Consider the following 15,446-nt stretch of genomic DNA (forward strand, 5'->3'; position numbering starts at 1 on the left):
ATGTGTGCAGTTTTTTTTTTTTCTTTTTTGTTTCTTTATTTTTCTGTTTTTTGTTTCGGTTTTTTTGGTTTGCCTCATGGGAAAACTATTTGTGTCTAGGCTCCACTGCACTTTGAATTGTTAAATCAACAATATCTATATAACTAAATATTTTGATATCGCATTTTGTTGTGTTGATTGAATATCACAAATCTAAGTGTATACTCAACAGTCTAGAGTCTAGACTCTAGATAGACTCTAAAAATAAAACATGCGTCAAGTTGTAAGAAACATTTTAAATACTCTTGCCAAAACTTTTGTATGTTGTTTTTAAACAGTATATAGATACAATATCAGTAAGAAATCTGCAAAATTTGTTAAGGTATCGAAAATGCCCATCATCAGAATGGGGCTAAAGGGCAACAGAAAGTACTTATCTATGAGACAAGAGTCTTATCTTCTTCCAAGAATCTCGGTAATCAATTGTGGATATAGCATTTGAAGCTGAAATCGTTTTCAGATTGTTCCTGAATCTTCTTTAATAATCTTTATCTGTTTGCTTAAAGAAAAGAGTACTACTTAACTGATATTTGTCTTAGTATTTCTTATTAAGTTTATAAGTTGTGTACCACTTTGAAATCATTTATAAGTGAAGAGTATAGAAAATTCGTCATAAACTCAATTTTATGGTATCTGCCTCTGTAAATTCGAGAGTGTTTATTTATTTGCGTATTACTGACCTTAGCTACTAAGAATTCGAAAGAGTAAGGAGACGACCTAAGTAACCCGCTAAGTAATCTATAATGAAAGCTAATCAACAGATTGTAAGCTCTGGCAATTAAAACCTTCAGAATTGACTTCCTTTTTTGGTTTCAACTAACTTCCCTTTTATCTACCTACTTTAAGTCAAAAGTCTGTCTAATAAATTGCCATTTAATTGCTTCATTTAATAGCAACAACAAAAGCAGCAATAATTAAACCATTGAGGGCTCTCCCTCTCCATCGCTCTCTCCCATTGCCTTTGTCTCTCTGTCATCCATCTAGCACTTTGCACATGTTGAATGTAATTACATGGCACAAACATTTAGACGCCAATAATTATTAGATATTTATATGCAATCAAATTGTGCGCCGTCGTCGACGATGCCAACAAGTTTCCCCAGACACACAGCCACACACAAGTCATGAACTCGCTTCAGGCGGGAGGCAAAGGCAAGCGGGTGGATGTGGCAGAGGAAATGCCACAGAGTTGAAGTGGAGTGGGTTGAGTTGAGTGGGTGGTGGGATGAGAAGGGGGGATGGGGAGGACACCCCCGCCAATTGCATTGACATTGAATATGCATCTAACTGTAAAGTGGCAAGAGACATTCAAAATGAGTTGCCTCCTCATGCCACCACCTACTTTGGCATCGACTCCACCTCCTCTGCCTCCTGTTAACCCCCCACTCCCCTTCAATCATTATCTGGCATTGTCATCGACATTGCATTTGAGTCTTGCATTGCTTGTGTCTGGCTTTTAGCACTTTATTAAATGACAGTTTGAGGGAAATTGAAATGTTTGCATGAGATGGAGATGAGACTACAACGATGAGGATGAGGATGACGATGACGATGATGATGACTACGATTATGATGCGATTGTAATTCTAAGAGATTGAGTTGGGGTAATGAATGACAGACAAGTGTTTATTGTTTGCTGATTTTTTTCCCCCTCCCTTTGATTTTTGGTTAAGCAAGTGTTGCCTTTGTTTCTTAAGTCCTAAAGGTGGAACTACATTCATTCAGATTTCATGGAAGTTAAGTATTCAATGTTATGTTAATAAGTATATTTAAGCGGAGTCTCACCATATTTGTAGATTTTCTGATTACAGTTATAAATCGTTTTACTACCTATGAAAGTTCATCAAAATTGGCACAAACTAAGTAAATTAGTTTAAAACTTTTTTAAAATTGTAAGTCCCAATGGATGTCAAGTACTAATTACTATTTGAATTTCCTATTAAACTTAATTGAAGACTGAAAAGTTATAGTTAGATTGAGAAAATCTTAAAAATATTAGGACAGATAAGAAATAAATACCTTTTTGAGAAAAATATCAATGACATGTAATTGAAACCAGTTCTCCTTCTTCTTCGATGTTAAGTTGATGTATTACTTAGTTAAGTTGGCTTGTCTAATTGTAAGCCATTAAACAATAAGACCATTTGCTAATAACAATAACCATTGCAATTACAATTCACAGTTACAACAATGTTGTTGCAATTGCAATTTGAATTTGCATTCACATTTGCATTACATGCTCATCATTAACATCGTTATTGATATAGTCCCATGTCAGTTGATACTAAGTCAATCAGTATGTCAATGTAAATTGATCATCGTATTGCGCATTTCATTAAAGATGAGCTGTAACCAATATACCAACACCACCCCACGCAAACAAAAGAGGGGGAGGAGAAGGAGAGACTTGAGACTTGAACTAAGGCACTGGGTGTGGACATGGAAATCCAATGTCAAAGCCATCCAATATAAGGCCTATAACCAAATATACAGGAAACGTGCTAGCCTCATGATCTCAGAGTTATGAAACTTCTTAGACATTTCATCTATAAATAAAACTGAGCTTCTAAACTCAATAAGGGATGTCGGGAAAACTATTTATTGATGTAACTCGTCAAATATTGCCTAAATTCTAAAAATGGGAATATCGAGAACTTGAAATGACTAGTTCTTAGGTTTGACTGTCAGTGTCTAAAACAAAATATACACATTATATATTTTATATTTACTCTTTGTGGTCTGGGCAACATGCGACCAGTTTTGTTTCTATTCTACACCGTGGAGACGGTAATCAATATGTTTCTAATGGCCTTTCATATACGTGGCTTCATGTCTGTGGATCTTGGCTTTCTCCCATTAGATACTCAATTGATTCACTTGTTTTATGCCATCGTTTTTTATATCTTCACCGTAGTGACAATGTTTTGCAGTATCAATATATGTACAGGACATCAATGTAATCTTGTTGAGGAAATACTACGTACAGCAATTGGTTCTTTAATGTATATAGTAATATCGATGATGACCCTAAATGATGCTGAAGAGGACTTCCATTTGATGTATGTGGGCATGGGTGATCCAAATTTACCCGAGAAGCCAATCCACCCTTTCTTTAACTATCTAAAAACTCAAGCGATCTGTGCTCTAACGTGTGGAATTGTCTATCTGCTGCATTGCATCATTACCATCGATGTATTGCTATCGAATGAAGAGGACACGGATGGTGAATACCATTTATATGATACATCTGATGAATATGACGAAGATTCCGATTATTTGCCAGTTCGTCTATATGTCTTTGGTGAGAATGTCCATGCCTATTTCGAACGTTTTGAATGGTTTCGCAATTTCTGTCGTGCTAATCGCATATCTATATAAATCGAGCCTATATATATTTTAATTATTGTTTAATTTTATTAAACTTGTAATAAAAACACCCAAAAAATAGGAAAAGACAGAGAAAGAGAGACACTAAAAGTGATACACGTTTTAATAATTTCGGAAAAAGTTTAAAAAGTTTGCTGATTTTTTTTACCTTAGATGGCCTGGCAAGAGCCATCGCTATTTTTTGACTTGAATGACTTTTCAGAACAGCAGGAGACGTTTTCCCAAGTCCATGCAAAATTTATTAGTTGCAATCGATATTTTCTTGGCGAGAGATTCTTCTTTGCCGCAATGCGGTGGCTTTGATTGTTATAAAATGAAAATTTTAGAACATTTCTGTCTTGGCTTTTCTAGTATTAATTTGCCAAATGTAAATTCATTTTGCTGCTGCATGGCTGAGAAGAGGAAAAAACAATCAAGAAATTCCAGCCCATTCGATCGATTAGCAATTTTTATCACATACATTTTGTGTTTATCGCAAATATCACAACTTCATCAGCAATCAACAACAGCTAGCAGCAACCAAGGCTGGCTAGGTGGACAATTAGCCATAAAATTAGCTGCAACTTGGCCACAAGGAATGCGGCGATAGACGGCCAAGGCGCTGCTGCTGCTGCTGCAGTGGCAAATTGAAAACAATTTAAGTTATTTGCATATAAATGCAACTTAAGACGCAGGCAAAGGCAACACTCCTCCTGCTGCTACTGCTGATGTTAGCAACATGCAGCTGCATTGGGTAAATGTTGCCAAGCAGCAGGAGGGGCAACATGTTGCTGGCCCACTGTGGAATACTGCAAAACGTTTGTGTAAGGAGGCTTTATCTAACCATATTGTTTATGCCCAACCGGGCAACACAAGGGTTAAAGGAGGCGGAAGCTTTCACCTCGCGCCGCTCTCCCGATGGTGCCCATCGCTCTCCCCACGAAAGAACTCCCCACACTCCGCTCCAAGCGGGGCTTGGTGCCCTGCTCTTAAGCTAAGCTAGAGTTAGTTGAAGTTTATACCTGAATACATCAAGTGAAGTGAAATTACTCTCTGCGTGTCAAATAATTTACTGGGAGGGAACAGGAAAAATTCACCTAGCTGCCATCAACCAGAAGGAAGTTCGACCCCCCTACACAAACATTTGGTCCTTCGAGCCGGATGGCTTGTGCTGCCGCACTCCAAGCGCTCCGGTGGACCCACAGATCGCCAAAAAGTTTGAGGGCATCGTCCTGGCGGATGAGACGTTCTACCGACCGTCGTCAGTGTCTCTGGTCCTGGGCGCGGATGTGATCACGGAGGTCATGCTAGAAGGGAGTCTACCTGGGGTTGGCGGGCGGCCGATTGCGATGCGCACAGTTTTTGGCTGGACCCTGTCCGGAGCGTGCCATTAAACTGCCTGGGTCTTGCACTCCTGCAAGGGGGGGAGCATGTTTATGCCCAACCGGGCAACACAAGGGTTAAAGGAGGCGGAAGCTTTCACCTCGCGCCGCTCTCCCGATGGTGCCCATCGCTCTCCCCACGAAAGAACTCCCCACACTCCGCTCCAAGCGGGGCTTGGTGCCCTGCTCTTAAGCTAAGCTAGAGTTAGTTGAAGTTTATACCTGAATACATCAAGTGAAGTGAAATTACTCTCTGCGTGTCAAATAATTTACTGGGAGGGAACAGGAAAAATTCACCTAGCTGCCATCAACCAGAAGGAAGTTCGACCCCCCTACACAAACACATATAAAATGGCGTGGTTTTTTTGCAGTCTCTTAGCCCATGGTCAATATGCTTAATAAATAGGCCAAAAGATAATGTATAGCAAAAGATACTCATAAAGATAAAGTGCATGGAAACATCTTATCATGTATTGGAAATTAATTCCTTAGCCCCAAAAACCTAAAATTCACGTGGCATTGCCAGTTATTAAATAGAAAATTATAGTATAATTATAAAAAACACTTGCAGTGTTTACATAATGCTACAACAACAATAGTTGTAAAAATATTTCCATCAAAGTTCAAGCTACATTTCACGCCTAATTTCATTTGACAACAACAGACGACCAAAAAAAAAAAAATAATATATTTATATATTGTAGGTACATACAAAAACAAAGTGGGAAATTTTTGCCGATACACAAGGCGGGAGCTGTGTTAATTTGAGACATAATTGCAAAGTCAAGAGAGGGGGTTGGTTAAGGTGGTGCCGTCGTCGTCGTAGAGTCGGTGGAGGAGATGAAGGAGGCGGTGGAGCACCACCAGGCGACTGGTTATGACAGCAATGACAGCTGCAGCGGCAAATGTCGACGTCGTCGCTATTTGAATAATTTGCAATTAAACGCTCCAAGCGGCTTGCTCAGTCAATCCAAGGCATCCAAGGGGTGCTGGAGCTGGTTTGGTGGTGGAAACATTTCTTTTGGGCACACAAGACGTATGCGTAATATTTGCTTGGTCGACTTCTTTGAACGGGTTTGTCCAGCTCCAGTCGAGAACGTCACACAAAAAATGTTCATGTCCATCAGCTGTCCACAGCTTCATGTCCAGATCTAGCTACAGCTACAGCTACAACTACAGCTGCTGCTGCAGTTGTTGTGGTTGTTGTTGATGTTGATGTTGATGAAGACAGCAGCCAAATGGCAGACAACTGCCTGCATCAGGACCCAACTGTGTTTCCAATTAAACGCCGTCAACAATAACAAAAACAACCAACTAAAGTGCGATGTCAACGTCAGTTTAGTGTGAAGGCAACAACTTTCAGTTGGCAACTTTCAGTTTGAACTTGAATCTCTTTCGCTCTTTGTATAGAGTTAGTCAGTGTTGCAGAACGACTTAGATCTCATGTTTGTGATCTGGTTTATGCATCAATAGACCAAAACACGGAATCAATTGACAGGTGTGCTAATTGATCAGCAGTTGATTGATAAGCTTTGTGAATGATTGATTGATCGAGTTTGCGATTGAAAGTTGTTGAAATTGAAACTGGGAAATCAAACTCTAAGGCCAAGAGTTAAGTCATTGAGTTTGGATGGACTAGAGAGCTAATTAAGGAAGAGCTGCTAAGATAGCCTATTCCAAGTCTAGAGTAAACTAAACTTCAGTTATTTTCAATTGCTAAAATAGCCAACTAATTCTTTGATTATCTTTTTATGAAAAAGGGATTTAAACGTATTAGCGTTAAGTTGTTATATGATAAGATTTAGTTGGTATTAATTAAGAATTAAATCAAGATTATTTTTTAGCTTTATATCAATTGATCAACTGCGATTCGATAGATTTTTTTTGATTAGCAATTGTTTGATAAGGTATTGAATTTCCGTTTGAAATTTTCCCTCATTAGGTGTGCAATGAAGCTTAACTAATTACATATGTCTGTTTAGAGTTTTACTGAAAGTTTTGTAAACAAATTTAGTTCAGTTAGTAAGAGAATAGAAATCCTAATAAATAGACAAAATGTTGTTTGCTCCACTGATAATTTTATTCAACTTTTTGCAACTTCTGCAGGCAGCTCATAATCCTTTCAGTAAGTGATAGACAAAATAACTTTAAAATGCCTTTCCACAAAGGGTTCTCTGCCTCAAGCTCTTCGCAGTAAATTCACCAACATCAGTGTAGAATTTGGCTCAGATTTTCTGTCCGGCATGAAGGCTTGGCTAACGCCCCAAGGTAGCCTCAATGTGGATATGCATGTGAATCGCCCATTAACTGCTGGATTGAGAACCTCCATGACTGTGCAATATAAGATAGGAGGTCCCAATCAATATCAGACTCTCTTCAACTATGACCTGGACACGTGTAAGACACTGGAAGAGCTACTAAAGACCAGTCTGATGCGTGTCTGGTTTCGCAATATACTCAAATATGGCCACCTGACGGATAAATGTCCCATTAAAACAGTTGGTAGATTTCATCTAAGTATATAATTGAATGCACCTTCAAAATCCTCAACAGGGCTTCTATGATGTGAGGAATTTTCAATTGGAGAATAACAGTATACCAGCCTATTTGCGACCTGGCGAATATCGTGTCAATGATATCAATTACTATGGCAAACCCAAGGTCAAGCATCGCCAGCGACTGGTGGCCTCGCTCACCTTGGATGCCAAGTTCTATTAAAAATATTCAATTGGAAAATGTATGCAAAAGGCGTTTTCAATTTGAAGAAGAAAACTTTTCTTTCCTTCACTTGGGTCTGGTCAAGGTTGGCAGTTGGAATGGTTAAGAAATGGTTTCTCGTACAAGTATGTGTGGCTGCCTGGATATTGATTGCATTTACCCTTTTCTAGAACTTTCTTAACTTTCACTCTCAAGGTTGGGCCAACAACAATTTTTGGTAGGATTTTGGTTAGTTGGTCGGTCGGTTGGCCGGCTTGTTGGCCATTTTTCATTTTGGCTTTGTTTCCGTTGACAGCAGCAGCAGCAGCAGCAGCTGCTGCTCTTATGGCAATTAATTTGGCTTCTTAGTCTTGTGTGTGGAATTTATGTACATTTTTTTCAACTGACATTGCAGCCTTTTTGCACTAATTGCATAATAAATTCCTTAGCTGTGAATTTATTATAACACACAGAGAGAGAGAGAAAATAACTATTATGCGGTTTATGTATGTATATGTATTTGTGGGGATTTTTAATAAATGTCAAAAAGTCAGTCAACATAAATGATTTACATATGCTCCAGATCGTTTATTGTGGGTGTTGAGCTTGAAGTCGGGTAAAAAACCGTCTCTGAATGCCAACTGACTGACTGCCAATGTGTGTTTTCCACCTAAATTTTCCTCGCCTCGTTGAGAGGTTTTTCCCCGTTTCAATAACAAAATTATTATTACACTAAAGATGAACTTGAACTTAAAAAAAAAAAAAAATCAAATAAAATAAACGTTGATATATTGTCATTTAATGTTTCAGGTTACCACAGCTTACGGTCTATGCCAAGATTATTTACCTCCTGATGGTAAGTTAACTCACATCACAACATTAATTCATAAATTTATTTATTTATTTATTCTACCTTGATGACGTGTTTTTTGTTTTATCTTTTGTGTTGTTCATTACTAAAAGTTCAATGGTCTTGTGATTTATCGCGTAATTTAAATATTTGCAAAAATTGCTCAATGTCTCGAAAAGGTTCTCAAATGCCCTTCAGAATTCCAAGTATCATTTTATATGATGAGTTTTGAGATTGGCTCGTGGGCAAATATTCCATAATCGCCGATATCGGAGTATGCTTATCAATCGGTTATATCATTATATCAATATACACTTTGATCAAAAAGTCGAGACCCATCCCTAATGTGACACAACAGAAAACGGGGGGAAAAAAACTATGCCAAATATTTTTTTTTTTTTTTTTTTATCTAAATCGATATCGATTGACAATAAACAAATATTGAAAAAATAACAACAAAGACGAGGCATCATCATTTCAATAAACAATACTTGGGAAATGTCAGGTAAATAACTGTTAACAGCAAAACAAAAAGGCAACATAATGCCAAAAAAACCAAAAACACATTTAAACGCTAATTAAATTATACTGTTCTGGCCATGTTTACTTGTGTGTATGTATCTGTGTGTGTGTGTGTGTGCGATTTTCACTTTAATTTATTTTACAATCAATTTAAAGTCCGGGTATAATGCATCCCTCTCTCTCTCTCTCTTACTCTATGTTTGGCCAGCTCCATCTCTTCTTTTGCTGTCTCACTCTTTCTGTGTTTGTCTGTTGTTAATGTGCCGAAATAAATAACTGAAATGCCTGAAATTCCTTGGGCATGAAACGGCGGCAACGACTGTCTTTGCCGTTGTCTTTACAAGTTCCGTTTGACGTAATTTTTCACTTATTATATATACCCTGTAGAAATTGTTCTTAAATGAGTATATCAGGACTTGGGCAAAGTGTTTAATAACTTTTTGAAATGTTAAAGAAAGAAGCAAAAGGAAATGTTGGACGAACTCAAGCCTTTACCGTGTGATTCTCGGACATTTTAAATAATAATTTAAATAAATTTAGTGGGTACAACTATTATTTAGAATTTATGGAATAGAAATCACGATTTCGAACAACTGTAAGTCGTTTAAAAGATAAGTTTCTAGAAATTTAGATTCCTTTGCTCTATGAAAAAAAGGATTTTTTCCAAAAAAAATTATCCTTAAGTTTTCTCTATAGGCCAAATAAGTTTTCTTAACTTTTTTTGCAAATATATTTTTAGTGTCCAATATCATTTGAAAATGGGAAATGACTAGCTTAACAAGAAACTGGATTTAGTCGGCTTGAATTCAACAAGTCCTGCGAATGTAACAGATTCAATATAGTACTATATACTATAAGCAAAATAACTGGTTAGATGATTTGTAGATTTGGGCGATGACTTCGAGCAAACGCACATCAAAAATGTGGAAACTGCATTTGCAAGTTTTGGTCTTCTTTATTCGCTTCATTTTGTTGGAATTCCCAACTAGTTTTAACAAAGTCTGCCGATAATAGAACTTGGTGGTTCTAGCCAAATAGACAATCAGCTAACCTTTTGAAAATCTTGTATATCCATCAGATCTGATCAGAATGTGTTAAAAAGATGAAGCAAATCAAACTATATATCCACAACTATGAACTACCTGACCATTACCCACTCGAGTATTTGGCTTATACACAGTTATTTGTAGACACTGTGAATACTATATATATTCCAATATTTATCAAATTAAGAACACTTTAACACAGTTTACACTTATTAAGAACAAAGTATTTGTTTTAAATAGTTAATTTACATTTTCAAACTCTTCCCATTACAAATTAAAGTCCTGACGATTCCATCACAAAATTGTATTTAATATGGATTACATTATAGGGTATTAGATAATCTAAAACTTTACTAAATGCAACGAGTTTTTATATCTTTATTATTTTACAATATTTACTGACTTTGCCTTATGGTTTATACGTTTTTGTGGTGGTTTTCTTTTATTTATTTGTTCTAAATGAACTTTTTATTATATTGCAAATAATTTTGGCATGCGTTGTATATGAAAATGAAAGAAAAAACAACAACAATAATTGTCTGAGGTTAAAGCTGCCTGTCGCCGAGGTTGGCTGAAAGTCAATTATTCAATGCCTCGAGTGGTTTCTTCTTTTGTTTGCGATTTTTGTACTCTTCTTTTTTTTGGCCCTAGGGCATTATGGTCATTTTTTGTGGAATGTGTTTATGTGAGAAATCTCGAAACTTTTGAGTTTCAAATATGCAAATGATTTTCAAATTGTTCTTCCTCTTTTTTTTTGTTTTTGTTTTATTTTGCCAATTGAGTGTGACTTGAAATTTTAATTTGATATTGTGGAAAATTTTGAGAACATTGACTAAAACAAATAAACTCATTTTTTGATTTGTGTGATGGGAAGATGAAAGCAAAATGTTTTGCAAAATTCTTTACTTACTTTTTTTTGAGGGCAAGGTGAAACTGAGAGATAATTTCAATAAATTAATCAACGATTTGGATCGATAGAAATCAAGTTGATTGCTTACTAGGAATGTCTTATATTCCGGATAGATGTTGTTGCTCTCCTTGTGATTGACTAGATAGAACTGCGATGGCCGTATTGTATGGCCGCCTGCCTTTATATGTTTCAGGACTTTGCAGGACACTTCAATTTTAATAAACCTAATGCATCTAATGAATACCAAAGGGGTTAATATTGTGTGTGTACATAAAACTCATCGAATGATGGCAATAAGTGTCTGAGGCAAACAAAGGGCGGAGGGCGGCAATCAAATGAAGGCATCGAAATTAGCAGAAATTAGGCGGCGCCACTTTATATGATAGCTTAGCAGGGTGACGAACGGATTTCTGTTTGGCTGACTTGCAAAAGATATAGAAAAAACTTTCCAAGTATCAGGACAGAGTCTCATATATTTGTCAACGACTCTTTGTTATTGCCAATTCATGTTACACCAATTAAATCTAGATATTCTCTTATCATTGAAGTTATTCCTGTATTCTATTTGCTATTCGCAGATACTTTTTGATAACAAGTGGGGGAAATCTGAGAATTCTTTGCTTTTCGCGGGAAGTTCCAGACATTTTACAAGTTTGTCTAATTGCTTTCATCCACACAATGATTCTAAATGTTAAATAAATTTTTTTCCCCAATTAGCAATATGTTGAAAAATATAAACTGATTTAAGTACTAATTAGTGGAAAGTTAAATAGGTTTATTTAATTTTTGTTCGGGAACTAGCGGGTTGTCAATCAGTTTCTACTTTGTAAGATATTGTTAAATAAATTGTGTTTTTTTTTTTTTTTCACTAGATCAAATAGACGAATTTATTGTTACAGCTAAAGTTTGAGACTGTGATGGCTAAATAGGTACTTAAACTTGACTCATTAAAGATGCGATTGCAGTTGAATGAGAGTTTTTCTAGTGAGTTGTTTTGGCTTATGAGTTGTTATAGTTAATCAATTCAAGTTGAGGTAGTCCAGATGGGTTGGCTGACTGATTGTTTTGAGATTTAGAAGTGTGAACTTGTTTCTAAAAGTATTTACCCACAAAAAAGCTAGCTTATGTCCTAGATGTCCTAGTAACTGCTCTTTCACTCCATAGTTACTATGGAACATTTAAACCATCTGCTGGTCTTATCGTACATCTTTAGAGAAGGCAAAAAACCCTCTTATTTTACAAGTACTGCAATTAGTCTACATTTTCCTAGCTTAATTCATAAATTTCTTTGTTCTTTGATTAATGGAAAGATTCTGGAAGCACTCAAGTGCTAATTATAAGTAGTCTGTGGAAGTTATTGTGTTATAAATTTTGCATTATAATAGTCCAAATAGGAAAGGTGATTCTTATCATAAATTTGTAGGTGTACTTGAAGTACTCTCAGTCTGTCCCATTACCATAACCCAATTAACAAGGCAATTCCTTTGAGTTCATGTCGAATTTGGTTGGGTTTTTTTTTCTTTTATTAACTTTTACAATTTGTTATTAGGTCTGGTAAGTACTAGTACCAAAGGCAATGAGCCAGAAGAAGAAGAATAAGAAGAATAAGGTGTAGAAATGAAAGAAAAAAAATTACCCCGCTTATCAGGAAATTATTTCAAAACGTTAATTGAATTGTCAATAGATGGGGGAGAGAGCAGCACATTTTTTTTTTCTCTTCATCGTTTTGGGTGTCTAGCAACAAAACTAAAATGATAGCAACAACATCAATTGGGGGTTCCATATATATATATACATATATACATTCTGAGGTGTATATATCGTATATTTCTTGGTATAGCCTCTATATAAATTCCAAGTGTTTTAATGTCTGTATGTAAGTGTGACTCTTATGGCATTTGCCGATGATAAGGTAAGTTTCTTTTCATATAGAACCATGCATGCCGACCAGATCAGCTCTCCATTGTATAGATATGGATATATATACATATACTTATATATGTACATATATCTGAACGAGAGTTGACAACAGGTTCTGTTCATTAGGTATTTGTTTTCTTTTCATGTTTATGGCTAAATTCGCATTGTTTTGATTGCAAACGGAAAGTTTTTGTCGCGTTTTCTAAACGTGAGTATGATTATCAAAAACAAAAAACGATATGGATATCAGCCATATAATTCTATATATATTATTAGCAAAATAACAACAAGTAGGGGAATCTTTGCTTTAGTTGACTATTTTTGGTGAAAATAACAAAAAGTTGAAAAACAATTCTTACTTAGAACATAGACATAGATATGATATGATATTCCTATCATGCTGTCATAAATTTGAAAAATTCTTTAGAAAATTTCAACAATTTTAAGACTTTAAGTCAAAGTCATATCAAATGGAGAATTGATTTATACATTGACGGCACTTTTCGATTGTGGAATCACTTGTCCGGCTTTAAAAGGCTTTTGCTGTAAGACACTTTTCCGGCTTTCACATGACGATTTCCGTTTCATTGGATGTTTGGTCTGCTCAAGTCCTATTCCCTGTGTGCCGCTATTGACATTGCTAATGTCTGAGCAAATATTGCAGTTCTTGTTTTTGGGCGGCAAAAAAGTTTTGATGGGTTGTCTGTCACGTGGCCACTTGTTAAACTAGGAAGAGACAAGGAGAAGGAGGAGTCAGAAGGAAGCCAGTTTAATTGCTGACATTATGTTAGGGTCTTAAGTTTGGCGATATCAATTTGTATTTGTCTTTTAGCCGTCGTAATTAATTGATTACACACGACGAGTATACTGGAAGATCTGACAACAATTTCACAATGATGGGTAATAATATTTGAATGCTATAAATGCAACCATTTAGGATATACATATGCAATTCTATGGCAATCCCCTTCAATTCTCTAGAAATACCATCTAACGAGCCCATCCTGTCTGCTCATATCAATTCATTTGTTGTCGGTTATAAAAATATGGTTTATAAATACTCACAATTTACCAATCAAAAATTGCACACCTTGTTTGAAGGTTTAATATCGCCCACAACTTGTATTCCTTATCAAAGCAGATGTCTAAATATAAAAGAAAGAAAAAACAAAACAAAAAATCTCTAAAATCATACAGATATGAATAACAATAAATATATATGTACATATGGAATGTCTATAGACTAACTTGGCCCTAAAGGAATTTTATCAAAGTGAAGGTCAAGACAAATATTGAAATGAATCGTATGGTGGGTGGTGGGTGGTGGGGCATGTCTGGAATGTCAATGTCGCCAGGCGCCCCCATTTCTTACATAATCCATTCATTTATATTGTAATACGTTATGTTGTTCATTTGTTTGTTTTTAACAAATTAGCCACTTTAAACTAATTAAAACAAATTGGCAAATAAGAAGAAACCAGAGCAAAAAGAACATGTGAAGCTGGAAATGGAGTTCTACTTGAAAACTGTAACTCTCCATTTATTGTTTACAATTATTGTTATGTATTAGTTTTTGTATAACAAGTTGACCTAAACAAATGTGTCTGTATGTGTGTGTGTGTGCAGGGTTTATGTAAATATTGATTATTATGAAAATTGATGACCATAGTCCATAATAAATAACGTAATACTTTGAAAACCCTTGCAAATAGACAGAATTAGACAGTCATGGGAGTAGTTAAAATTGGTCTACCAAGAAAGGGGTCACATTCTTGCGTCATTTGAGTTATATTTCAGTTAAAGATCGGATTATCACTTTGTATTATCTGTTTGTGACTTGATCTAGTATTATTTTTAAATATTATTTGACACAGCCAGAGTTCTCGATATGACTTAATGGTTTTAAGAATGTTTCGAATTATCGGCAGGTTTCTTATCTCACCTTTTGAAGATATTAAGAAGTAATACCCCAGAGTAATAACAATAACAGTAGATATACAAATATGTTCTATAAAATATCATTATTTCTTTTCTTTCCTTGAAAAACATCTGTTTTCCCCTCCCAATGGATAAAGAGATTAATAATATGCATGAATATCAATCGAAAATCATTTATTTCACTTCAGATTTCATTTGGTAAAAGGGCAAATTACTTACCTCCAATCTACCCCCAGCTAACTACGCCCATGGGCACACATGCCACAATAAGTGCAAATAATTCTATGCAGGAATCTTATTAGGCAAACATTACTTATCAATTATAATAATAATTGGCAATGTCAGTTAAGGCATTTTGTTTATCACCTCTCGATTGCCAAAATATAAAAAAACGCTCCCACACGTTTTCACTGCAAAAAGTTGGTTCTCCCTCAATCACCTGCCTTCTCCTCCTGCTGTTTGCCTGATTCTTTGGGACTTGACTTGGCTGTGGCACCAATTTCCATTCAGATAGCAAAGCCAAAAACCAACGCCAACAGTCCCCCAGACCCAAAACCTTAGAGACCCCAGTACTGTAATCTTATCAAAAGCCAAGAGTTGGCTGCTCTTATTGATTAATAAAAATGATACTGACACTCCATTGTTGCTATTGTTGTATGGTTGGTCTTCTGCTAGTCATGTGTATCTAAAAAAACAAAACAAAAGCAAAGAAGTTGGGAAGACTGCTTAACCTGGCCAGCACCTGATTGCGCCTGTTAAAGAAACTATATACACAT

At 35.9% G+C, this 15,446-nt stretch overlaps 3 protein-coding genes across 4 annotated transcripts in view; all 3 read left to right on the forward strand.

Moving 5' to 3' along the window:
* Positions 1 to 15,446, forward strand: part of ths (thisbe) — a 67,602-nt gene that overhangs the window by 6,996 nt on the left and 45,160 nt on the right. For both annotated transcript variants that reach the window (XM_068291094.1, XM_068291095.1), the window contains exon 3: positions 8,295 to 8,340. In XM_068291094.1, coding sequence (XP_068147195.1) covers positions 8,295 to 8,340 — 46 coding nt within the window. The remainder of the gene's footprint in view (positions 1 to 8,294; positions 8,341 to 15,446) is intronic.
* Positions 2,727 to 3,492, forward strand: LOC137577734 (uncharacterized). Its single transcript, XM_068291280.1, has one exon. It carries the CDS (start codon positions 2,788 to 2,790, stop codon positions 3,415 to 3,417), a length of 630 nt encoding a protein of 209 aa, XP_068147381.1. The 5' UTR covers positions 2,727 to 2,787; the 3' UTR covers positions 3,418 to 3,492.
* On the forward strand, positions 4,191 to 7,505 carry LOC137577726 (uncharacterized). The gene is made up of 4 exons (XM_068291272.1): positions 4,191 to 4,326; positions 4,507 to 4,733; positions 6,956 to 7,285; positions 7,341 to 7,505. Exons 1-4 carry the CDS (start codon positions 4,191 to 4,193, stop codon positions 7,503 to 7,505), a joined length of 858 nt encoding a protein of 285 aa, XP_068147373.1.

Source organism: Drosophila tropicalis, unplaced genomic scaffold (assembly GCF_018151085.1).
Source record: "Drosophila tropicalis isolate 14030-0801.00 unplaced genomic scaffold, ASM1815108v1 contig_593, whole genome shotgun sequence".
Lineage (NCBI taxonomy): Eukaryota > Metazoa > Arthropoda > Insecta > Diptera > Drosophilidae > Drosophila > Drosophila tropicalis.

Excerpts from the sequence above, each read along its gene's own strand:
- LOC137577734 (XM_068291280.1), top strand. The coding sequence starts at position 2,788 with ATGCGACCAGTTTTGTTTCTATTCTACACCGTGGAGACGGTAATCAAT.
- LOC137577726 (XM_068291272.1), top strand. The coding sequence starts at position 4,191 with ATGTTGCTGGCCCACTGTGGAATACTGCAAAACGTTTGTGTAAGGAGG. Across the intron at positions 4,327-4,506 it reads CTCGCGCCGCTCTCCCGATG|CTGCCATCAACCAGAAGGAA; the intron begins GTGCCCATCGCT and ends AAATTCACCTAG. Across the intron at positions 7,286-7,340 it reads ATAAATGTCCCATTAAAACA|GGCTTCTATGATGTGAGGAA; the intron begins GTTGGTAGATTT and ends AATCCTCAACAG.